Source organism: Carassius auratus, chromosome 32 (assembly GCF_003368295.1).
Source record: "Carassius auratus strain Wakin chromosome 32, ASM336829v1, whole genome shotgun sequence".
Taxonomy (NCBI): Eukaryota; Metazoa; Chordata; class Actinopteri; order Cypriniformes; family Cyprinidae; genus Carassius; species Carassius auratus.
Window position 1 is genome coordinate 7,425,176 of NC_039274.1, and position 27,249 is coordinate 7,452,424.

The 27,249-nt window shown below is 38.9% G+C and overlaps 1 protein-coding gene across 3 annotated transcripts in view; it reads right to left on the reverse strand.

The window, feature by feature from the left end:
* Positions 1-1,765: 1,765 nt before the first annotated feature.
* Positions 1,766-27,249, reverse strand: part of LOC113051491 (rho guanine nucleotide exchange factor 40-like) — an 88,030-nt gene continuing 62,546 nt past the window's right edge. For 2 of the 3 annotated variants that reach the window (XM_026215273.1, XM_026215276.1), the window contains exons 11-24: positions 24,558-24,696; positions 23,521-23,643; positions 23,062-23,253; positions 8,966-9,882; positions 6,892-7,141; positions 5,883-5,972; positions 5,474-5,698; positions 5,209-5,379; positions 4,802-4,982; positions 4,159-4,275; positions 3,777-4,025; positions 3,492-3,688; positions 2,840-2,887; positions 1,766-2,695 (exon numbers count right to left, since the gene is read on the reverse strand). In XM_026215273.1, the coding sequence (XP_026071058.1) occupies positions 2,849-2,887; positions 3,492-3,688; positions 3,777-4,025; positions 4,159-4,275; positions 4,802-4,982; positions 5,209-5,379; positions 5,474-5,698; positions 5,883-5,972; positions 6,892-7,141; positions 8,966-9,882; positions 23,062-23,253; positions 23,521-23,643; positions 24,558-24,696 (2,890 nt within the window). In that variant the 3' untranslated portion in view covers positions 1,766-2,695; positions 2,840-2,848. The remainder of the gene's footprint in view (positions 2,696-2,839; positions 2,888-3,491; positions 3,689-3,776; positions 4,026-4,158; positions 4,276-4,801; positions 4,983-5,208; positions 5,380-5,473; positions 5,699-5,882; positions 5,973-6,891; positions 7,142-8,965; positions 9,883-23,061; positions 23,254-23,520; positions 23,644-24,557; positions 24,697-27,249) is intronic. The other variant, XM_026215275.1, reaches the window with a different exon arrangement.

Below are 27,249 nucleotides of genomic sequence, written 5' to 3' on the forward strand. Positions count from 1 at the left end.
AACCCGATGTTTGGGCAATATAATTTATTTTCCTAAACGAAAACAAAACGGAGCAAAATGTCCCTAAGCATTTAATCTCATTCCCAATTTATTGATTTATTTATTGTTAATTCTAAAGTACAAACCTAAATAGCGGTCTGTTCTTACATCATGTACAGTGTAGGTCGAAAACATTTCCACAAATGCGTCTCAGCCTGGAGCTGCTTCCGTGTACAACTGTTGGCGCAAGCTACGTTAAAGTGATTAAGTTTTGAATATGGATATTTTTCTTACAAAAATGCATAGGAGCAGTGTGAGACACTTTTTTTTATGGATGGGCGCTTTTTATTAAATTTTTTTTGGACTGAAGCATGCAACACCCATTAAACCATTAAACAAAATTGAAAGATCAAAGACAAATTTAATATAACTCCGACTGGATTTGTCTGAAAGAAGAAAGTCATATGCACCAAGGATGATTGAGGGTGAGTAAATCATGGAGTAATTTTCAATTTTGGGTGAACTTACCCTTTAAGGATTTGAGTTAGTCCTAATGGTTTGGCTTAGACTATTTGTAAAGTTGGTGTTACGAATATGATTCTGTAAATATCTCTGTGTGCTGGATGGATATTGATTAATTTCATGACTATCTGGAGATGTTTTTTAGATTTTACACGATTCATTATGCTCCCATTGCTCATATCCAGTTTTTCCCTCTTCCTCAGCTTCATATTTGGGTGTAATATCATTAAAGATAGATGGTGAAAAATATTATTGGTAAAAGAGATAAATAAACCAGAGTAGTACAGCAGAAGCCCATGCAGCCTCACTGGAGCACACATATTATGCCAATTATGCCTCATTGAGTTCCGTTCCACTCTCAGTTTTGTGGTTTTCATTCATGTTTGGACAAAACAAAGAACAGTGGAAAATGCTGTGGCATTCCCTACATGCTAAACAACTTAACTTGCTATCTCCCTGTCCAGATGTGGACTTTTGGATATTTTAGTCTTTCTTAAAAGATGATGTTGGCCCATGGCTTTTCTGATGGGGATACATGACTCCACCAAACTGGACTCCAGGGATTATAGCAAATCTAGTCTATTTCCTCCAGACAAGGCTTTAAAAGAATAAAATCTCTTTTCAATGAATCTTCACCCAGATTAAAATGAATACATGTGTTTTCACCTTCCTTCCTTCCTTCCTGTCACTGTCAAGCCATGCTGCCGTGGATCAATTGATGCAGAGAAGAAAATGTGGTTAAAGGCAACAATAGTTTCAGAGGCATGGGCGCAGTATTTCCTGACACATTAGTCTGTGTAAACTCAATACATGTCTGTTGCTTATCTTATACATGTAATTATAAAAAGTGTTGCCAATGACATACAGTTGCTTTCCACAAGCCATACAAAAAGAGTTAGTGTGGAGAAGCTATTGATGACAATGTTCCTTAGGCTACAATGGTACAGTAAACCAAAACGAGCATCATTTCTCATGTATCTGAATGTACATTTAAACTACATACTGCTTGCGCCCCAGGGAACAATGACATCATTAGTAACAATGAATCTGATTCTTAGCTCAGTCCGTGGGTCGAAATTGAACACCAGGCTGCAGGGTTTGTGGGGTATGTGTTTCTACTTTATGCCAATCATGAATGATTAAAGACAATGAATAAAACACACTTCCTTTTATCAGTAAAAAGCAATCCATCTTTATTACTTCTGTGAACTTGTTAAGATTGAAAAATAAAACACTTGAGTAAATACTCACGCTTCAGCTTGAATTGGATCTTGCAATGGTTTTTATTATTATTATTATTATTATTATTATTATTATCTTTTGTTTTTACACTTCCAATTTGGGTTGGCAACAAAGAACTGGAGTGATTCTCATGTTGATGGGTTAATACATGTATAAACATTACTTCCCAAAGGCTATGTCCTCAAAGCACCACTGGTGCAACTATTTACAATTTACATGTTGTATTTTGTTATACCTAATATAATGTAATTAAGAGAACTGAAATGAAAACTATCACCATCTCCAAACAGGCAGCAATGATATCCAGTTCCCATGAGCAGAAGTACTGGGTAGAGCCGACCTGAGGCCAGTCGAATGATTTGAAGTAATGCTCTCTGATTCTGGATCAGTACAGCTATCGAAGAGCATACTGATCCGACTGACTACAGGTCCACAAACAATCAAACACTAGAGAGAACAAATGCTTTAAACACAGCTTAATGTCTTTAGTGTACTTATGCTTAGAAATCTTCTAGACATGCCTTTTAACATGAATGCATTTTTCTAAATCAAACCAGCTGAAGTCTGCAGCAAAGTGGGCAACAACAACAACAACAACAAAAAAGAGTGGGAGGTGAATAACCGCAACAGTTCAGAAGTGCATTGTACACTACTACTACTACAGTATTTACAGTTATCAATACAGCGGAGAACACTAATGTATCTTAACATTTGGAAAGAAGATAAATACAAGAATATTGATTCAGTTTTATAGCTCATTTTTAAATTTATATAAAAACTACTGATGCTAAAAGTGATTTAAAAAAAGAACTGAAGAAACAGTGCTATTTTGAGCACTTTTTAAACTGCATGAGATTTGCTGGCACTCGATGGGAACAATAAATACTAGCTCTGGACTCCTCGTCGGTGTGGCAATGTGGCCTTCTCCATCTGAAGCAGACAGGACTTAAACCTAACAGACAAAGGAGGACAGAATAAGAAGCACGTGTAAAATCACTAGTTTAAGGATGACAAATATTTTTACTAAGCTGAGATGAGTTTTAGTGCAAATAGCAATGGAAGTGTGATGATGCCATGGAGCGAAAGCCAGACTTACTGCAGCAGCTCACACTATAGTAGAGGGACCGATCACCTGAGCTTCCCCCTATGACGAGAAGGAGATGGGTGCAGGTGTTAGCACAGGTTAAAGGGGAGGCTTCGATTCAGTCGTCAGGTGATCAGTGTCTTCTTGAATGTGTTTATTAGTGCTGGCATAAGCATGGGTGTTATGAGATGTTTCGGGATCAGGCTGTGTCCACATATATCCAGATATATTTGAAAACAGTCTTTCTGTTTTAAAACACTCTCTGATGATACATAAAGACAGCTATAATAAAGTTCTCACGCTATTCTTCCTGAACTATCATTTATTAGCACATATCCCACCGCTCACTAGTGCATCAGTGTTGCACTTTAAATTGTCATTCCATATACGGACTAAAACAACAATAGCAACATCATGCAGGCACAACAATGCCAGTAAAACAATAGACTAAACATGCACCCTCGCTTTCTAATACCTGTTTTCATAGTCCACACTACAACTTGATGAAAACTTGTGTTTTCAAATGTATCTACTTGGAAGCACATCTTCAAAAATCTCAGTTTTTCCGGATTAATGACACTGATAGGTCATTTAATGCAGGCAGAAGCCTGAAGATGTTCAATCAAAACATTGGACATCTGAAATGGACATGCACTATACTAACCGCTGAGATGTACTGGCTGTTAAAGCAGGGTTTGTCCGGGGTGGGAGAGGTGATGGAGGAGTAACAGGAGGAGTCACACGGTGAGCTGGGCTCCTCGGACAAAGCCTCGGGAAGGTGACTGGACACACATCCGCTGTCTGACCCACTCGAGCCACTACCTGACAGACAGTGAGACGAGGAACCCGAACTCTCTGTAGCTACAAACACAAGTCAAAGATCAACATCCTGTTTTATATATACTGTATATGGGCTTTCTAACACTTTCAGACATGTTATGATACATACTCATAGACGGCTGACTGCTGGTCTCATGTTCCAGCTCGTCTTCCTCGATGCAGGGACTGATGAGAGGTCTCTCCCCTGATAACAGGTTTTGGCTGCTGTACATGTGCAGATTCAAGGGCCCCAGCAGCGTGGAAGAGGAGGGGCCACCGGACACTGGGGGGCCGCTAACGGGAGCATTTACTGCAGCTCGTTTGAATGGGTTTGAGTGGTCAAAAAGCGAGACAGCAATGGAGGCTCTCGTCCTGGCCCCTGTAACATTAAGAAAAAGTATGAAAATATGAAAAAGCAACCCATATAATCAATTGCTGCTTATTTTTAATCAAAATATTATTCTGGTGAGAGCAAGTTATTCTGATGTGTTTAACATGTTAGAAGGGCTCACCTCTGCCTTTCATAATGTAGTCAATGGCTCTGTTGTTGATCGCAGCATCGCTGGGTTTAATGTCCAGGAAGGGTTTATTGCCCACCCCCATAGAGACCATCTCCTGCATTCGGATTTCTGCATACACACAGAAACAGGTTTAAAAATGTTGCAGTATATCAGAAATTGAAAAGTACTGATGCTAACAGGGATTTTTAAAAAATGTAATATGGATATCACGTTAATACTACACAAATTATATTTTGATAATAATCTGGTGTCAGTAACCATAAGGTTGACACTCCAATAACTGAAATTAAGCTGCAGAAAGCATAGTGCACATATAAAGTGTAAAAAGTATTTACTTATGGAGTGAGTAAATATATGCAAATACAGGTTGAACAAAGCTCTGGATTTGCATCCTTTTCTCACACTCACATCAAACTGCAGAAATATAACACTGGTGTGACTCCAAAGTGTTTTAAATAGCTTCCAATCTGCCTGAGGCCTTTACAGATCATGAAACGCTAGAAATTTTTGTTTAGATATGCTAAGAGACAGGAAATATTATCTGCAATTATCCTCTCATATTCAGCAAGCTGAGCAAAACAAATTCAGGCAACTTTATTAAAGCTCAACCGCTTCAGTTTCAGTTCTTTCCCACCTTTATTCCGTGTGGCCTGCTGCCACAGCATCCGTGCAATGTCGCAGGTCCAGGCGTGTTTGATCTCGGCGGAGCCGGCTTGGAGGACATAGGTCTGGTTCCTTGAAGATCTCCTCCTAAACCAGACCTCGAACCTGAGAGCGTTCTCACCTGACGTCTCTGTCATACCCACATCAGCCGTCTACAAAGACAATGACGATATTCACATATCATCTTAATCAATATTGAGGTTGTTATTAAGGCCTGCAGGAGACCAAACCGATGCTGATATTAACATATAGAACAGAGGACTATAATAAAACAATGCGAGTGTATTAGTAAAAGAAAGAATTGTCATTATGCATTTTTTTTTTTTTCTGGAGATCTTTCCTGTCCCTTTAAACTTCAGATGACCTTTAGGTGCTTACCTTAAAAGAGTGTTTGTAGATGTAAACATCGAGGCCCCCCTCAATGCGTTTGGGTTTGCTGAACAGCACTAGATCCTCAAACAGGAACACATGTCTTTGGCACTTCTTCCTGCCATACCAAATAGTGAACTCGTCTTGCCGAACCAACTGCCCCTGCTCTTTCAAGTTCACCTGGAAGAATGTGAAATAAAATATGAAATGGTAATGCAGAAGATCATATGCTTTCCTACGCCTCGAATGTGAGGTGGTGTGTGTGTCCGCTTACATCACAATCTCTGATCGCGTCCATGGCGAGCAGATCATTTCCGTGGCGAAGCTGGAATTTGACCATCTCGGCGGCGGCACGCAGGTACGTTAGCTCCTGCTCCTGGACTTCACTCACATCTTTGATCAGGTCTTTCAGCAGCAGGGCATACTTACTCATGCGCTGGATGGGCTTCAGCAGGTAGGACGCCAGGTCCATCTTATCCCCCAAATCCAGCTGCTTATGCTGAAACAGGAGATATTTTACAGCTTCAGCCCATGAGGTGAGATGAATGTGCTTTGAGCAGTTCAACATGGAATAGTGGAATAAACTCCACTCCCAGATTAAAAGTCCTGTAAGATTGAATTTAAAAAAAAACTAAAAGCTTATCAAAGGTGGTTTAAAGTGTAGCACTGATTGAGTTCCTCACCCTGAAGAAGCTGTTCCCATGGCTGGCCAGAAGTGTGTCTGACTTTGGCTTGTTCTTGCTGTACAAAGCATACAAGCTGAACTGGTCTTGCTATGTTTATATGGAAAAAACACAAAAAAGAAAAGTGTTATGATCTACATTTCCATATTCATGTTCTGAAGAATAATTCTCTTGTTGATCCAGAAATGGAGGGAGGGAGCACTTTCCCAAATTATTTCCAGGTTGAGTTTTATTTGGAAAGACTGCAGTTTTCTGAGTTTGGATAAATTGTTTTATAATGACTTTTAGGTTCATATGGAGTGTGCCGTTTTGCCACGCCAGAAATATGTCATAAGTGATTTTAGCATAGTAGGCCATTGCTGTAGGCCAAACAGCCTGCCTCTGTCTTTTTCTCTCTTTTCTCTGTGACTCAGGGAAACCAGCACTATGAGCTTACCACAACCAGAGAGAAAATAAAAGAGGTATAGGCTGGTGGTCTTTCAATCATTTAAAGAGATAGTTCACCCAAAAATGAAAGTTTTGTCATCGTTTACTCACCCTCATGTCGTTCCAAACCTGTATGAGTTGCTTTCTTATGTTGAACATAAAAGAAGATATTTTGAAGATTGCTGGTAATCAAGGGTGAGTAAATGATGAGAGAACTTTCATTTTTGGGTGATCTCTTTAAAGGCCTCAGAATCACTTCTTATGGTTCGGTTTGATTCTCATATTCACAGAGGGTGAAAGAAAAAGAGAAAGTAAACACAGAAAGAGTTCTTTTCTGGATGGTTTTAGACTTGTGTCAAAAATGAGTCAGTCATGGCCTGGGAGCAAACGAGAACTGACAAATTAAGCCCCTTTGTTTCATCTCCAATGAAAATATGATTCAATTTGTGACATTTAATTCATAATCCCTGAATGATCTCTATTAGAAATTAAAACATAAGAACAGTTAGAATGAATAGACTGTGAAATGTAACTAAAAAAGCAGATCTGAAGTCATGCAGTTACTGTGAAAAGACTCTCTTACATGTCGTAGGAAGCAGTGGCTGACGCGTAGAGGATGATTGCAGCAGCTCTCAAGCTCTTTCAGGAAATACTGGCTGTGGAAGTCCACCAGTTTCTCCAGGTTTCCGAAGATGACGCTGCGCTTTCCCCGCAGGTCCTGTGGCAGGTCAACACGCTCCATCTCAGGGAAATAGTTGTCAATGATGTAGCGCAGAGAACGCACATATTCCCGCTCCGTCGTTACCATTTCATCTACGATGTGGCATAGTTTACTGAAAGACAGAGAGAGGGTGGACAATTAACATCCTCCAAATGCTTTCATTTTATACGATTTAAACATTTTTGTGAGATTTTTACAACAACAACATTAATCAGCAAAAAAATATTTTATTTTTTATAATATTGCAAAATAGTGCTGATTTACTGTATTTATTTATTTTTTTGCCTTAATGAGAATAGGAGACATCTTTCAAGAAACATAAAAAAAATAATCTTACAGACCCCAAACCTTTTAACAGTAGTGTATATCAGTGTGACATCAGCATGTGTGCCCTAACAGCTTTGTCAGACTGTGTAGCCATAAAGGACAGGTGTTTTCACACCTCTCTCTAGGATGTCATGTGCTTTCTCCCTGAAACACTCAGGCCAATCACTTGTGAGAGCCCATGATCTCCAACCCAGACTGGATGGCTCACTGTGACAGTTCTCTTGTTTTAAACTCAGTAGTTTTAAAACACAATATTAAACTCTTGACTGTCTTTTTGACCACAAGGTCCTCTCTTCATAAAACCCTCCATCATGCCAACCTGATGACAGCAAACCTGAATGCTCAAAATAAACAAGGCACAGAGCAGCTGTTGTCTGATAGTTTTACAAACATATCTTACAGCACCTAGTCGCCTAATAACGTGCTGTTTTATTATTTAAATAATCTTAAACTCAATTCTTATCCGCCTTAAACATATGCAGTAACTGGACCACACAGAGCCGAATGGCATTTTGTGAGTTATTTCCATCTGAAAAACTGTCAACATCACCTCTGTACAGACCTGTAATATCAGAGAGTGAGAAATGTGTTTTGAAAGGAAGATACACAGATGTAAAGACCTACTTAAGACGTCTATATAATCATCTCCCTCCATCTCTTCAGTGTGGAGGAGCAGAACACAAACACGCTCCCCACCACTGCAAAGCCCAGAGGACCAGCGCCCACCTGGGAAAGTGATCTGTATCTCAGGCTCTTTCCCAAGGGGTCAAGTGGTGACCAGAGGGACCCCACAGCTGGAAAAGACATCCATGGAGATTCAGAGGATTATGGGGCTGCGACCGTTTAATATGAGACATATTGAGTTCCTTTATGCACACATTATGAACATGATTAAGTTTTTACATGTTTTATAGCTGGAAAAAGCTTTTTTTCCTGGATGTCTTTTGTGTGCGGGTTAAATTTTGAGCACAGAAACCAGTGAGAACACATATAAAGGAGATTTCAAATGTTTCTGATTCCAAGGACGGCCAAATATATGCAAAAGCACCTCTTCCTAAGAAACTAAAGACAGCTACACTGTACATTTTCAGACCCATTTATAATGTGTGTAAAAAAAACTTGTCACTTAAAAATACAGGTAAAAAATATCTGGACATCATTATCTGTACTGTTAGATTTTGAATAATATTTCTATTCCAATTCAACATTATTTATGCAACATTATGCAATAATTAACAATTAATTAATTAATATATATAATAATTATATAATTTATTTATAATAATTTTATAAGGAATAATATTTGTGTTAATTAATGATTTATTTATTATGTTTCGTTCATTAAATAGTTATTTATTTTTTTACTACGTTTGAAAACCTTTGAATGTGTTCTCGTTTTGCAAAAACACTGAGCCAGCCTAAATATTTTTTTCTGCATTTTTTGGCAGCATTGTTGCTCATATTCTGATAAAACAATTTCGAGTGTGAGTGTGTGTGTGTTCTGTGACACAGCTATAATAAAGTGGTGGATATACAGTAAGTGGTTTTCTGTCGATGGGCTGCAGACTGCCCTGGTTGATTGTGTTTATATTACAGGAAGTGTACCCACCTGCCCTTGTTACGTGTTTCTGGTGCAGGACTCCCGCTGTAGTGCGTGTCAACAGAAGTCCATCCATGCATGGGCGGCAGTCGTGGGCTGTACGGCCGATTGATCACTTCAGTGCTGCTCACCTCCAGACCCTTGATGAACACCCCTGTGTTTCCTCTCCGTGCAGGCTCACTCAGAGTTCTCTGACAGGACCCGTACCGTGACACAGACTCGCTACTGGCCGTATCAAAGCTCTGGGTCTTCCGCAAAACCCTGCGGTTTGGTTCGATGGAGGTGAGGCTTGGGCTTGTAGCACACCCCTGCCCCTCCAGATGTGGCTGCTGCGGAGACTCGTCTGTGGAGATGCTACGTGTTAGCCTGTGGGACCTGACAGGGGTGCTGTGGGGGATTCTGTGCTCAGTTCTATATGGACTTCCTGTTGGGGTTCGAACAGAGTCACGGTTGTCCATGCGAATGCCTGAAGGACTGCTAGGAGTTGAGGATGTGCTGGACTGTGAGGAAAGTCTGTCCCGGCCCCAGCCTCTGCCGAACGCTTTCCGACATGAGAAGGAGATGCTACTGCTACGCTCCTGAGGTTTAGGGCTACAGTCCGAGTTGCGGCGAGAGGAGTCACCCCTCGCTGATTTGGAGTCACTCTCACGACGGGTGCGCAGGGCCATCTCCAGCTTCTTCTCAAACATCTGCTTGGTCTCCTGACACTTGGACCAAGCAAACTTCCACTGCCTGAGTCCCTGTTCGCTCTTCAGCTCCCCAGCGAGGTCCTTCATCTCCTGGAAGTGTGCGTCTGGGATCGGGGGGTGCTGACTGCGGTAGGTCTCCAAACACCCGATCACACTCGGACACTTCTCAGACATGCCACACTCCTCCATACTAACACACGCCAAATGACGCATGCCCTCTAGCGCCCATTCATATGCCTAAAAGAGAGAGAGAGAGAGAAAAAGAATCAGCCGATATGATGCCTACAATTACAAAAATAAAAAATAAATGCGAGAGATACATTAAAAACTAATTTTGTATATGGTAAACCCTTATACATACTATTGTAGTATTTATTAAAATCAAAATTAACTTTTTTTTATTAAAATTTTAGTTTACATTAACGCTTTTATCCAAACAAAAGGAATTTGTCAAAGAGCCAACATTTATAATATTCAATGCCAACTGATAGTAATTTTAAGTGTTTTTTTATTTATTAATTTATTTATTTTTTTGAATATTATTCTTATTTATAGTTTTTTATTTCAGTTTTAGTTTCAGTAATTTGACTAAATTATTTCAGTTAATTCTATTTCCATTTTTCTCATCTGATATTTATCGTACTCAAGCTTTATTTAAATTACTGAAAGCATTTTTAATAGTAATGGTGGTTTTAATCATAATTTTTAATCGTTTATTTTGACATAAAAATAACAACACTGTATTAAACTGCATCTTAAATATGTCAGGTAATATGTCCCGGTAAGAAGTTTTTATGCATGTTTGAGAAGAGAGGAGCCTTTCTATGGAAAACAACTACACAACTATAAATGCAGTGTCAATGGGGGCAAGGGTAGGAAACCTCCCAGCATCTCTTTCATCTGAAATGAAGAGGTTTTTATCCAGGAGCTGGGAGGTCTGGGTAAGAAGGCTTAAACATGCAGCTCAGCAGCGGGAGGGCCTATAGTTTCAGCTATGTGTTTCAGCATCCTGCCACAAAGACACATGCCAACCGCTTTCCTAGCTATCTTTCCATTTATGAGGAAATCTAATGGCCCCTTCTCACACTCCAAGATGCTGTTACATCAACCGGGCGGCACTCTTGTTTTTAGACCTTTTTTCATCAGCACCCTGGCGGGCAGGTTTCCATAGTGAGTGCTCCTGAGGATACGAGTGCTCACCGTGCTGGGAAATGAGTGGTTAAACTTCTGAGAGGATTAAAACAGATCAAACGCAACCCCATTCCACCTCATACACACACACACATACACACACACACACAGACTTCAGTGCTGACTGCAAAAACAGGGTTGTGTTTAAACATTCCTGAGAAAGGAGAAAGGAGGTCTTTCTGTGCACACACAAAACCTCCACAATCTACTTTAGCTGCTATGTGACATGTTGACATTGCTTGGTTCCCCAAGCCCCTCGGCTCGGTCTCTTTTTTCAGGTTAGGGTGACATGGAGGCCACATGCCAGCGTATGGGGCTTTGGCACCCAGATACTAAAGTCTCTCACGAGAGCAGGGGTCAGAGGTTAGCTGCTAACAGTAACAATACACAAGGCTAAGAAGAAACAGAACAGATAGAAGACAGACATTTACAAAAGAACACACAATAATACGCAAAAGCGACATAATTGATTAGTAAGAACCAAATCTAGACAATGAATTTTAAGGTCCTTGTTAATAGAGTTGTAAAAATGTGTACATATTTAACATGGTTCGGTTTCTTTGAAGCAATATTTAGGGTTTAATACAACTTAAACTCTTTTACTATGGAAAACCACTTCAAAAAGATTATTTAAATGACATTTAATCTCAGATATTAAAGTAACAAAACTAGTGATGGATCTTTTTTCTATATTGTGACGTGCATCAGAGTGAACAGATTTTAAAAAAAAAGGAGTGTGGGGACATAATTCTATCCATCGGTTATTGATTGGATGGAGGCAGGTCTGAACGCGGGTTAGTAGTCGATTGAGCGGAGAGCAGGATTTATGCCGACTATATGATTGGAGAAGTCCAGCATATTGCACCAGAAGATCAAATTATGATATTTTCATTATAAATTACGAGCTCAAAAAAAAAAAAAAAAAAATTCGCACTTTAAATATATATTTTGTACATTTTCAAATATCCAATAATTATCTAAAATAATGTGGAATAATTTAGCATGTATAATACTTAACCTAAAATAAAACAGGACAATTAGATACACATCAAACCATTTTCCCAAATGCTTTCCTATGTACAGTAGGGTAAACACAAACACATGTAAAGCTCTCTGTTCACACAGTAAAACAGCACAAACGGTTGATGGTGATAAAGTCAGAGGAACTGGGGTCAGAGACAAACTACTCCCCTCAGTGGGAAAAATACCCCCCGCCCAGTGCTTTCCCCTTAGAGAAATAAAGCAGACACTTTGATCTATAGCACAATATAGTTCCTCACTCTATCTGATGATGTCCGTAATACTGTGGGCAGGGGATGAAATCATCGTTTGGTTGGTTAGCGTGTGTGGCTCTTTGAAGTGTGAATGGTGTGTGTGTGTGTGTGGTGAGAGCAGAATTAGTTTGCCTGAGGGAGGCACCTCTAAAGGCCCCACTATTCAACCCTGCACAAAGAGTGAGAGAGAAACACAGAGAAATGGAGAGAGAGTGTTAGATGTGCTAAAACAGAGCAACAGGAGTGAGACAGATCCAGTCTTGGACTGAGCTTTTGTACACTCCCATAAATGAATCTCTTAGCAGTTTAAGTGGGTCAAGAGGAGCATTTTAAACTTTTTTTAAAGACAGCTTTCTCTAAAACTTTTTCAACATTTTAAAAGAAAGCATCTTTTATTATGTCCTTTAAAAGAAAACCACGAAAAGGAGGAAAGGTTTTCATGACATCAGCAAGTCTCTGATCTCAAGTATAAGCCATGCTAAGAATGTGTTTTTTTTCCTGAAAGGATAGTGTGTGTCAAAATGTGAGCGGGTATTATCCAGACTGGGTTTTTAGGAGGCACGGGCCTAAATTCTTCCGACAGTTATTACTCTGTTACTCACCAGGCCAAGCTAAAGGCACGAGACCCCCGCATACTGCCCTGTCATTTCATTACAACTGAAATCATCTCCTCTTTCTGAGCGGCTGAAAATAAAGAAGGAATGGTAAAATGAGGGAAAATGTATGGAGAATTGGCTGTGGACCCCCCTGAGCCAAAAAGCGGGATTTGGAGTGATTATTGAAAAAGAGCATGAAAAAAAGTGAGAAAGGCAAATATAGATGAAATGCAAAAAAAGGTTGATTTGCTGTGCGCTGCAGAAAAGAGTGAGAGGAGAGACCTTTTTTGATGAAAAAGGTTTTCCTACACTCTGCAGAGTGTAGGAAAACCAACCGGGAACAGTTCCACAAAAAATACACTCTTAGATTAACAAAACAGCACCCTTCATGGAGAAAATAAAATAAAACCATGTCATTTTAATAATTAAACATCTTTTTAAATTATATTTGTATAATTTAACATCAACAACTAATACTTTTGTAAATTAGTTAAATAAATATTTACGGAATTTGTTGAAATACTACGAAAAATGTCTTTTTTTAGTCCAATGGCTGCATGTTATGCTATCTGATGAAATGAAATGAATAGTAAAGGATGAGGAAGAGGGATGGAGAGCACAAGAGAGACAGCACCTGTATGATAACTAGCCTCTGTAATGTTGACTAATTCAATCTAATTGTGGTTTTTAAAGCAAAAGAATGGTGCATTAAATTCACCAAACCTAAAAATCTGTAAAAGTCATTAATCTTATACTGATCAATAAACGCCTAATGATTGATGAGGAAATTTTGTGATTCAGTTTGGTTTTGTTCTTTTGTTGTGCGTGTCAGTGGTGACGCACGCAAGTATGCACGCGCTGACTGTGGGTGGAACGTCTCTGTGTTTCCTAGAAAGCTTCATGAATGTCAAAGCCGGAGGAATCAGACTCAAGAAAGAAGAGTTCAGGGATGGCACACACACACAAACACACACACACACACACACACACACACACAGAGGAGGGGACTCGCAGCCCGTGACACAAGCAATTGCAGTCTCCTCTCTCTGGTTTAATATGTAGAGTATGCTGAAAGACAAACGTGTTGCATATGTAGAGTAATGCGAAGCACATACACACCAGCTGCTCCACAGCTAAAGAGACCATGAAACACTTCATTTCCTACTTCCTCTCTGGTTCAATTCCAATTCAGATGCTGGAAAACGTCTCGTAATGATGCAGATTCTGTTTAACTGCTGCATAAGCTTTAAAATTTCAAAAGGCGCAAGAAGTGTGTCTATACAGAACAGATGTGGAACTAATTGTTGCTCTGTTTCTGATAAAGAAAGGGTTGGCTGGCTTTATTGGGGGTAATGATTGTTTGTAAAGAGGACTGTGGGACTTCTGCTGACTTTTTGCTTTGGGGTGGTTGGCAGCATGCTCATGTGAGGATTGTAAAGTTGCCACTGTCTGCCCATTAGTCCAATTTTATGAGTAAAACGGGAAATATTTCTGCTTTGCAGAAGAGTGCGTGTCACTTGGGCTAGTTTCCAAATGTTGCATACAGAATTTGGAATGATTCTCAAAAATGTTGAAGCTAAGTGTTTGAAGTAGAATTATTTAATTATTTAAAATAAAATTCAATTTGTAGCACATGCTTGAAAGAGAAAATATGGACTCTGTTAGCCAAATAGTTATAAAAGACTGAAACGATTTCTCTTCCAATTTATCTGACCACAAACTGAAATACTGAAAATTGCAACCATTCACAAGTTAACAGAGAAAAAAAGTCATAAATTTTACATCTAAATGATCACTGTTTTAGGCCCCTTTAATATTTATAACTCATAGATAATGGCATTTCATCCCAGCAAACACCCAATTTAATAGAGGTTTATTAAGTTTATTATAGGGGTCTCCAAACTCTGTCCTGGAGGGCCAGTGTCCTGCAGAGTTTAGAGTCTGGAGTCTGGAGACCCCTGGCCTATTGCATAAATTGTTGAAAGGATAGTCATTGGCTGGCACGTTCTTTGTGTGCACAAAAAAAATAAGAAAAACAGAAGAAAAAAAAATTCACAGCAGTGTGTTCTGTTTTGTTCTGTCTGGGCGAGTGTAATTTGATTGAGCTGTGTCTAGGAGGGGGCTGGGAAAAAGGGTTCTGCAGAGCAAGCCAATCATGCTGCATTTGAACTATCATAGTGGCATTAATCAGATCACAACACTGATCAGACTGAGTGGCTACTTAAACGCCTCGCACATGCTGTCTCGCACGCAGTGCTGGAAAAGCTTATTAGGTCACGCAAACACTCACATGCCCTACGGGAATACACTTTAGCCAATCCAAAAAAGAAAAATGACAATCAAGTCCGAATGAAAATCTAAATTAAGACTGAAACGCTCTGCTGGCTCTGCTGATACTCAATTGAAAAAAAGAATTGTTAAGCATTAAATGATGGAAAAATCTAGTGTGCCTAGAATTCAAAAGTGACTTGTTGTTTGTTTGGATGCACTTACCATTAAAAATATTAATAAAATAATAATAACTCTCTACAAATTTAATTAAAATAAATAAATACATAAAAAATCTCTATATATTTATTTTTTTAAATATAAAAATTAAATACAATTCTAATAAATACATAAAAGTCAACATATTAATTTAAGTTTTCTTTATTAAATTTGATGAAACTATCGTTTATTTTGTGACCATGAAGTAAAAACATCAGCTCTCAGCTCTTGAAAGTGTTTTGTAGATCCAGCAAATGCTATCCAGGTGGCTAATGAGTGCAAGGCGCAAACTCACCAGAGATTAGTCAACATGTCATTAACAAGCTGTGAACAGAAAACTGACAGCCCTTTTACTTTGGGCCCTTTCCTCCTCTTATTCTTTACAGAACTCTATATGGGTCACATGGGAGGTCAACCATCATACACATTTGCTTTATCATCTTTTAGTTCATGTCAGTGAACTGGTGTGGAGGTCAGTGTTTTGTATCCACAGGTGCTAACCCCGGGTTCTGCCACAACAGGGCGAGACACAGGGATTGTGAGACAGTCAGACCGCCACAAAAGACAGATGCACCTAATTAATTCCACTGCATGGAACAGCTCGCTTTTGGGGGTTTTCCACTTCATACAGTACTTGGTACTTTTTTTAGTACCACCTTGACTTCGGGTTCTATGCGAGCCATATCGTTAATTCCATTGATATGCTCCATTTTTTGTGTGTTTGTTTGTGTCACGTTCACAACGATGTCACGGCAGTAGAGGAGTTTAATCCCGTCCACTCTAAAGTGGTACAAAACTGCAGTGGAAACACAAGCCGAGCCGAGGCGAGCCAAGCCATGCAGGCAGTGGAAACATGGCATAACAGTGCATGGGGCCTGCTTTGTCCCTCAGAGTGCCGTCTCCTGTTGTCCGTTGGGGGTTTAGGGGGAAATGAGGTGTAGAGAGAGGTCTAGTGTTTTTGGGGGGAACTGTCCAGAAATGGCGGTCTACATGGGGGGCACATGCCTCAGGCCCAGTCAAGTAGAATGATGAGAAAGCTCATCCATTAGTCTGTAAATGTTAGTGAAGACATGGATGATGAAGAGAAAAAAAAGACATGGAGAGTCCAAAAAAAAATTACTTTAACAATTTCTCTCAAAGTCTCAAACAGAAGCATCTGTTTGCATGTTCAAATCTGTGTTTACCTACACTGCACATCTCTCACAAAGGTGGATGGAGATTTTTAAATGAGAGGAGACACAAATGTGAGTTAATCATTGGCAAACAGTTTACTCAGGAATCTGCAATGTTACACCCCGAAGCATCTACTTGGTTTTTTAAGTGTACTCTATTTTGTGGGAACATCATCAGCATACTATGAGTGTACTGTATGCATGTAGCCAGATTTGATTAACTGTGCATACCTTATGCTCAGATCGAACATGCGCCTTTAATGTTTTTGTACTCACTTGTTTGTCCACAAGGTGGCAACAATGACCCAGCTCATTGTTTAACATTTGAAAAATAAACACATGAGAATGAACAACAGCAACAACAAATTACTCAAGAAAGCATAAATTCTATAAATTCTGGAGAGAAATTGTGCAGATGCTTGACAAGGATGACCCAAGTGTCAACTGCTTGTGTTTGCACACACTACCAAATAGAGTACACTTTGAAAAGCTATGGATTCTTCTGTATGCATAATAAGAGTACAGTTTGGGCTTAAGTGGTAAGCCATTAGACTACTACTAAACAGTCTTTAGAAATAAACTGAACATCCAACAGATTAAAAAACACAATATACAGCTAATCTTGAATGGTCGTCGACTTGTCGTCAATAGAAAAATAGTAGTTACAACTTCTACCAGCAGGGGCTAATGGGGCCATGATGGACAGCTGACCCTTGACCTCTTTGATCAGTATCATTGAGTACTCTGCATTTGACAGAATAACAGCAGTATTTTTTTTACATTTCAAACTAAAAGTATATCACAGTTTCATTCAATGGTTAACTGAGAATTAATGCTGAGAGACAAACCCTAACCAAAGCTCTCAGAGTCATACAGAGAAACTGTCTGGCCAGGACAAGAACACACTAATGAAAGCCATGTCACCTAAAAGCAATCAGATAATTTTTCTAATGCGCTGAATATATTCTAAAAAAAAAAAAAGATTATTCCTGCATACTGTATTTAAACACTATCTGAAGTTGTATTTTCAGTGTAGTCCTTAAGCAATCACCACCGATATATCACTTTCACAGTCATCACATCACATCACACTACAGGATGTTTTATAAAGCAAACACTCTAACACACGCAACAGCAGAAACGTCCTGTGGGCAGGAAAGTGAGTAAAGGTATACTGATGTCACGATCATACAAGTCACCTAAGATGAGCTGAATGACAAAATCTATTTGTCATCCCTCTTCGAAACATGCTCCTGGGGCAAAGCTACTGAAAAGTAATCCACTTCCACAATGATCTGACTCTCAAGGTGTGGAGTTACACTGAGAAAATGGATGGCATAGACCCCCTGATGTGACCATTTGCCCAGGGCACCAATCTCCAATCTCAGCTGTGTGAGAAATGTTGGTCAATAGCGCATGCAGAGAGGAAATTCTATTAAAAACACTGCAGTTCACACACTTACAGCTTGAGCTTCCCTCACATACACACTTTACCAGTGCAAGAATGAACAGGGGATTGAAGAGAGCCAGAAAATCGGGGGTGGAGATTGAGTGAAGAGTAAGAAACTCTCCATGGACACCAGAAGAGCTCCACTCAAAAGTGTTTTGAGCAACATATCAGTTGGCCCCATTCAATAATAGTGGCCTCTCATGAGCAAGAACATCTGTTGCAGTAGAAACATAAGCCTCGACTTTGAAGTCTTCAAAGATTAAAAAAAAAATAAACTTCCTGTGCATCACTAAAAGCACCACATATCAGTCACACAAACTTGTTTTAATCAGAAAAATGCTCCTCTAAACTCCTACCTCTCCATGGCTATATCCGTTTTCCTGCTCGGCTAAGATGCTGGTGGTCCCATGACCAGAGCACGGAGCGGCGGCGGTCATCCTTTTCTATCTCTCTCAGAATGACAAAGTAACTGAGAGAGAGAGAGCCAGTGGCACACACTCCCCTCCTCTCTCCACCTCCCTGCTATTCACAGGCAAATGCAAGTCTAAATACCAGATGGGGCTGCCCCAGCAACTTCACTCGAGGGGGCGGAGGGGGAAGGGGGGATGGGACAGGAGGGTGTCTGTCAACAACACTACAAAGCCCCTCACCAGAAAGCGCAAAGGAAAGACGGTAGAGTGATGGCTGAAACTTGGCACGCTGGTGCTAACTGGACCTTGTGAATGGAGTGAGAAAATCCAGAGCAGTGATGGGAAAGAGGGCCAGTTGATGATCCATAAACACACAGATACACACACCAATGAACTGACTGGTGTAATCATGTTCGGTGTAGCATGGTCAAAACTATATTTGTTGTTTTTACTGGTTCTGTATGTATAACACTTTTGCGTTTGAGGCTTGCCTAAATTCATCTGGAGTTGGATTAGAGGAAAATTGCAGCAGAAAGCATGGTACGCGGGGAAAGTGTTCATTCCTCGGAGACACGGGAGTATCAATAACCTGATCAATACTCAACCGCTCACAGTATGTTACACACACACACACACATTATTCCAATACAACAACTGCTGCATGTGTCACTGCTGGATTTGCTCAAATGATAAATGACACTTTTTCTAAATAAAATGACTTAAAAAATTGTAAAAATAAATAAAGAAATAAATGATGTCAATATAATATAAAAAAGGAAAACAAGACACTTGTATTGCTGAAAGAAAATGAAGCCTATTTTAGAAACACTATAATGTGAATGGTATATATACACATCATATTAGTATTTGCTACAATAGTATATTTTGAATACAATTAAAACAAGTGTTTTCTGTAATTCACTAGAAATATCAATGAACCATTACCGTACTGAGCATCATGTTTTCAGAGTCGGTATTGTTAACTAAAACTATAAAAATTATTTTTGTTAAATGAAATAACGCTTAGATAAAAAAATAGATATTACAGGAAAATGTATGCATCTGGATCTATTAAAAATTGGAGGGAAATTGTCCTGAATCTCATGAAATAACATTACAAATCAAAAAGCTTTCTTTTCTTTTCATTTTTGGTTAAAATGCACTAAGACATGTCTTTGTGAGCTTCATCCATTTCCATTCACGGTGAGAGGCCGTTAATACGCTCATCCTCTCTGAGCAGAGACCTGTAGTGAGTTAATTCAGTTGTAATAAAACTGTCGTATTATCATTATAATGACAACACGGGGGTGCCATTTCCTTTGACTTGCAAGGACTGACTGTATGTGTTTAGGCATAAAACCATGTAGTACAGAAGAGCAAATGAGTTTCCTAGTTTCATTACAGAGATGAGTGACGTCCTGAACCTGCATTTTCAAACACTAATATGAGGGGAAAATCTTCTCAGACTATAGTCCCACACTGGCTTGCAAAGATGAGCGTAACGGTCAATCCAGTCATTGCCCTCATCCATCTATCAAACAGCATCTCTGTGATTCCTCATTCTGTCTTCCTCCACATGCAGACCATCTGGAGTAGAAAGGACTCGGTCTCTCACACTGAGCTCTTCTGTCTGCTGTGCCTCGGGCTCTATCACTGCGCTGATGCTCACATCTTCACTGTCACTTTCTGCACTGCTGGATGCTGGGATTGCCTGCTGGGCTCTGATCCAGACAATAGATTGTCAATATTATGTTTGTCACCCAATGTGTGTCAGTGAGCTCATACAGCGCCCAGTAAGGTCAGAGTAAATTATTTCATTCAATACACACTCACTGACTCACTACAGCTGTTTATTTAGAAACATGTTTCTGTAAATCACACAAAAGTAAAATCTCTTTAAATTCTACAAGATACTTTTTTTTTTTTTTACTCACAAAAGAGCATTTCTAGCTGATTTAGAAAAAAAAAATACACCACCAGTTTGGGGTCAGTAAGGTTTTTTATTTTTATTATTATTATTTTTAAAGAATTAAGTACTTTTCCTCAGCAAGGATGAATTAAATTGTTGAATTAAAGTGAGAGTAAAGAAATCTTACAAAAGATTGCAATTTAATTTGAACTTTCCATTAACAAAGAATCACGAAAAATATATAATGGTTTGCACTAAAATTTTAAGAAGCTGTTTTACAACATTAATAAAAAATAATAAGGAATGTTTCTTGAGCACTAAATCAGCATATAAGAATGATTTCTGAAAAGTCATGCTACACTTAGGACTGAGAAAATGATGCAGAAATATCAAATGTAATAATTTATAATGATAATAAAATCTAATAAGATTTTTTTTTAACAATATTACAGTTTTTCTGTATTTATAATCAAATAAATGAAGCCTTTTTGTTCTTTCAGTAACATTTAAAAATCATACTGACCCCAAACATTTGAACAGTAGTGTCATATTCTAGAGCAAAACTAGATTTACATTTACTACAAAAAAGTTTTACATTTGCTACAGATATTTAATTTACTTGGTAAGATTTTCTAATTTTCCATAACTTTTCCATGGATGAAAATCAGCCTCAGCTGTCAGAGCATAACCTCTGTGTGTTTGATAACCACAATCCACACTTGCCGGCTCATCAGCCGTGTTGGGATCGGTTGCTAGATGACACACTCAAACAGTCAGTTTCTAAATCTAGGATCAGCCAGTCTGTCATCGAAGAAAAATCAAATCCAGCATATGGTCACTCATCACTCATGACACGGCTCTCTCTCTCTCTCTCTCACACACACACACACACACACACACACACACACACACACACACAAACACACACACACACACACACACACACATTCAGACACATACATATGCATATAATGCTTACACAAGGCTAATACACACCTGTTCACTTTTATACAATGAATACACAACCACCATTGTTTAATTCACGAGTCTAATCAAAAGCATGAAATGACATGCACAGGAATGGGTGTGAAAGGACACGTGGTGTGAATAAGCGTTGATGTAAGCCAGTCAGATGACGCCAGTGAGATCTACAAGTGTCATGGCGCATCTTATCACAATGACTGAAAGACTCTGAAGTGCTAAAGACTAAAGTGGATAAATGTGACTGATCTAGGAACAGGCAGTTGTATGTAAACTAAGCCAGTTTTCGGTTTATATACAATCAAAGCTTTTAATTAATACACAAAATACACTGGCAGCTTTCGTCAAAATCACTTGGAAGAGGTGGCCATGCCAACAGGGCAAAGGGTCTAAGTATGGATGATCTGATGAGTCAGGAAAGAGCACTATGATTATGCTAATGATCAAATCTGATAGCGGTCAGCCAAACAAGAGCATCTGTGCCTGCTCAGGGGCTCAGGGGGAAACACTCAGCACTCACCCAGTGTCACTGCAGAGGAAAAACACAATGGTCTGAGCACAGAGACAATCGTGCATGTGTGTTTGTGTTTGTGAATGTGTTTGTTCGCCTGACATCACTGCCAGTCAGGGATTTCTGTAATAGCTGGTGCTATTCTTTTGATGGAAAGAAAAATACAAGAAAAAGTCCTCCATTGCCATCATGTAACACTAATTTAAACCTATGGCCCTAAATCTTTCATAGCAAATTACCTGTTCATTCATAAGTTTTTATTGTTATTTGAGAAACTGGAAAAGATGAGCAAAGTGGGACAAGCTTTTATTTGCTAAAAGCCTCTTTTACTATAAGGGTTATATATAAAGTTTTTTGTTAAAAATAAGTAAATCAAATTAAATGAAAAACTGTTTCAACATTCATCTGAGAGGATAAATAGTGTTCAATAAGACAAGGTTTCACAACCTGGGGGTCATGACATCCACCAGGGGTCGCCAGAGCTACATGATCATAGGGAAACTACATTTAGAAAATAAATGAAATTAACTGAAACCACATTCATTTTTTATAAAAAAAGAATAATGTGTCCTTTAAGAACAAACTATGATATGACTGGTGATATGAAAAAAAATCAGGGAACAATACAACAAAAGAAAACAGATGTGCAAAACTTTAAGTGAAATAATGAACTACTTCTGGCCAAACAAACATGCATCGAAGGATGGAAAGCGGCTAATGCATGTCTAATCTAAACTGACTAAACTGCACTGGTTAGACATATGATAGGTTGCAATAATCACAAATTTATGGATTTAAAGAAATAATTCTCAGCAATTTACACACCTCATAATAAGTGAGTAATCTGACATTATCCACCAAACCAATTTTTCAATCTAATAAAGCCTCAAACAATCCAGTACATATAATCAAAGGGGTAGGTCACCCAAAAATGAAAATGTTGTCATTATTTCCTCACCGTCATGTCATTCCAAACATGTATGACTAATTTTCTACACAAAAGAAGATATTTCAAAACTAAATAGGGTACAAACAACATTGCACCACAGTGACTTTTAATGTATTAAGGGAATTTTTTAAAATAAAAAATATATAAAAGCCACAGACAAAAGCCGATAGTACAGGTTTGGAACGACATGGTGGTGAGAAAATTATAACAGAATTCAAATTTTTGGATGATCTATCCCTATACATTTTTTTTTTTTGTCAAAAATCTTCTAAAACAATTAAACTTTTTTTTTTACTGTGCTGCACAAACTACAATACAATTACAGTGAGAATACAGCCGTATAGGGTGTTACAAATAATCTGATGTAAAAAAAAAAAAAAATGTAATTTTTTTTAGAAGTGAGCCTAAGTAAAAAAATAAATGTTGAAATAGTAGGACAGAAAACAGCAGCAGAGTTCATATTATGAGCAACTACTGACCACTCACCTTGTCAAAGAACTCGTAGAGTCGAACAGTCTTGTCAATTTTCTCCTTGGTATCCTCCACTCGCTGGGAGAAATCATGTAGATGGACCCAGAAAGAGCGAACTTTCACCTCATACACCTGCAGCTCTGCCGAAGAGATGTCTTCCCACTTCTCTAAGCGCTTGAGGAGAGCTTCACCGCTCTTACAGTGCTCCTGAACACACACACACACACACACACACACAGTGAACTGGTGTGAAAACAGAGGGTGTGACTGAGGTGACTACATTTGAACAGTTACAAATGTTCTTCAAATGTTCTAAAGCAAATGTTTGACACCTGCTGTAAAATATTACCCCTCAGCTCAAATAAAAACATCATAAGGAATTTGTTGAGAACTGCAAAAAAAAAAAAAACATGCATATGCTGTGGCAGGGGTAAAAAGGACTGTGTTAAACACGTTTGATAAGAGTTGACATACATATGCAGCTGTGTAAAATTCTCTGAAGACAGTCTGTTTATGATGTAACTGCTCCAAGGAATCTTCCAGCTCACTCAGAGTCTGCAGACGAGTCTCGCCCACCTCTTCTATCCACTGACTCACCTAAGAGACAACATATACATACAAACAGTTACTCCTGCTACAGTCCAGCTTTACTCTGTTAGTTCCACCCAGAAGGACACATATCTATACTCTTTGTTCTTTGGGGCAGAAGACTTTGGCAGTAGACTGAAACATAAGCACACAAACACATCAATCACGTGTCCGTCATCTGATACTATAGATGCTATGGTCCTAGATTACACTTTCTCATGATGTGCATTAATGTGTGTGTGGGTGTGTGCTTGGCTGATTTGTTTCAGCAGCTTCCGTTATATCTATGCCAACAGGATTTTTACCCTCTTTCTGCCTTCTGGGCACAATCATGCATTATAACAATCAAATGGATAAATGGATGGATGAATGAATATGCCGTTTGTGAGTCAGTGTGCTTGTGTGCAGCACTTCAGTACAGTATTCACTATTTTCCAAGTGTTACAGGTAAATTCACAAGAACAAAAACACTGCTAAGAATAGGCCTGCCCAAATGGAGCCCAAAAACCTGAGACTACCCATAAAAAATGCTTCACCTTGTTTTTTTCAGTAAGAAATTTATTCCCTTAACAAATTTGTCATTTACTGCATAATTAAAATGAATTATAAAAGTAACACTTTATTTTAGGGTTTCTTAACCAATTGCTTATTAGCATGCAAATTACTAGAATATTAGCCATTTATTAGTACCAATTAAGCACATATTAATGCCTTTTTCTACATGACCTTATTCTTCATTCCTAATCCTACATCATTTATAGAGAATTTTTATGATATAGTATGAAAAATAAATCAAAATGATCTATTTTCAAAAACAATATAAGAAACGGTCACATTAAAGAACATTCGTGTCTCAGACACAGCTGTTATTGTCATGAATATACTGTAGCTCATAATAGCAAGTGCAAAACTTGAGTCCTCACCTCTCTGAATCCCTCCTCCAGAGTCTTAAACTCCATTATGAATTCCAGTTCCTGTGTGCATTTGTTGGACAGCATCACCAGTCTGTGAACCGACTCGTCCACTTGGTTATACAGACGGCCTGCATTCTCAATAGCATCTCTAAAACACACACCAACAGGGTTTCTTTAGCATATTACATTTAATCTACTTATTGTCATGAGCTTGTTTCTAAACCCTGAGAGAAACTCAAAGCATTTGAGCTTGGAGAAAACGCTGACCGTAGGACTCTCATCTCATTGGCTGAGACAATCTTGTAGAACTCTCATCTCATTGGCTAAGACAGCGTTAGATAATGTATTGATTGGACAGGGCTTTTAGAGATTGAATGTAATTTGATGTGCAAGTTGGTTTCACAGAACAGACTGGCAATGAGAGACTGTGTGGAACAGAGCTGGAGTGTGTGTGTGTGTGTGGTGTATGAGAAAAGAAAAGGACTATAAATGAGAGGCACTATGTGAAACGTCACTGACTGTATACTGTGATGTGTGTACAAACAGTATGTGAGGAAATATGTATTTCTTTAAATGCATAATTGTGATGAAATATGAGTAAAGCTGCATTTTGTGTATCTGTGTGTTTGTGTGAATTGCCATCACTGTGACAGAGCAGACCGTGCACAGCAGCAGAGGTTGAGGTCTACTGGATGACTTCATCACTGCTGTAGTTCACTTACACAATACTGTATTGTGCTCTAGTCAAACATTCATACAACATTTCCCCTCAATGACATGCCAGCTAACCCAGTCAAAGAGAGATCCACTCTCTGATCCAAACATAACACTAATGTCAATATTAGAATAGAGAACTATTTTTGAAGAGTGCCACATTCCCGTTTTGACTGCCAAAATACTTATCAAAGCAAATAAGGCTTAGTAATGCAGACAGATATGTGGCACATGCATACTGAACTGTGCCCCCTGCTGTTAGATACACATATAAGCATATTCACATTTTAAAATAAAGTTATCTCCATGGAAGTATGTTTGGAGCTTGATAGCACTAGTTCCTTCCTATTTAATTTCAGTGTGTGGAAAAGAGCTGCAACAGAGTTACATAAGTTACATATGTTCTGAAAGACATGAGGCTGAGTAAATGATAATTAAATTATAATTTGGGGAGAAGTTTATGATGTTGGTTGATGTAAGTTCAATGTTGGGAACTATCGGAGTGTTACACACAATGAGAGGCATAAAGGGCAAATCAGTCCAAAACCCACCGATTATTCACGGCACACACCCAGAGCAAACACGGGTTATCACAGCATGCAGGAGATATCAAAGACATTCCAGCAGGAGAATGACAAAACTGTGAGGATGGATGGATGAAACATCAGTAGCCTTCATTATCAGTTCAATGAATTTAATCAGTACTGAACACAGTATAAAACATATATATATATATATATATATATATATATATATATATATATATATATATATATATATATATGTATATATATATATATATATATTAGGGGTGTAACGGTTCACAAAATTCACGGTTCGGTTCGATACGATACACTGATGTCACGGTTCGGTTCGGTTCGGTTCGATACGTTTTAGATACAGCAAAATGTAAAAACATCTCAACTTTTCAGAATGCCGCAAGCGCACCGCGGGTCATGTGACAAGAACCAACCAATCAGCTTCATCCTTTCCCGTAACAACGTTGAGAGCTCAGCCAAGATGAAGGAACAGCTGATCATAGTTGTATATGGATTGCAATTTTGAAATAAATTCAGTAGCAGAGCTACTGCAAGCGATTTTTAGAGCTTGCAAATCCATTTATCCTTCGCTGAAATTTCCGCGTCTCATGGAGAGAGCACGTCATTGTTGCTTAGCAAAGACAGACGCCTCATGAGCGCTTCTGCCCGAGCGCTTTGGAAAGGAGGAGAAAGACGCGCTTAGCGTTTTCCATGCGTTTTTAGGCACGATATGTGAACGGCCCCTAAGGCGCTCGCTCACTCAGCACGCGCTGAAGGCTCGTTGCAAAATGTCTAATGCCTTTAACAGACCAGAAATATAAGATCCTAAAATAACCAACAGGTCTGGTGTTTGGGTTGGATTCCCTGTAAGCTTTAGTGTCTAAATGCTGCAGGGATAGTTTGCTGCGTGCATGTTTCTCCTTTTTTTCGTCTTTTCCCAGATAGTACTGACGCATATATCCCAGATATTCCCGCTGTTTTTTTTTTTTTTTTTTTTTGTAATCCCGCTGGTGTACCCTGTCATGTTGCAGATGCGACATACCGTTGTTTTTTTATCCACCACTCTCTTGCCATCACCATTATAGCTTAAAGGGAATCCAAAGTGCACCCAAACACCAGACCTGTTGGTTATTGGAGGATCTTCTCATTTCTAGTCTGTTAAACGCATTGGCTATTTTGCAACGAGCCTTCAGCGTGTACTGAGTGAGCGAGCGCCTGCTGAGTAGCCTAACATAAACATATAAGATGGTGTTTTTTTCTTCTTCGGGAGTGTCAGGGGCGTTGCCTGTTACGTTGTTTGGGTTATTGGGCTACCTTGTTGAACGCATATCATTATATTTCTTTCTCTCTCTTTTTTTTTTTTTTTTCAAATATAATTAATTACTCCAACGAACCGTTCGGTATACATAATGCGTACCGCGTACCGAACCGAAAGCGTCGTACCGAAC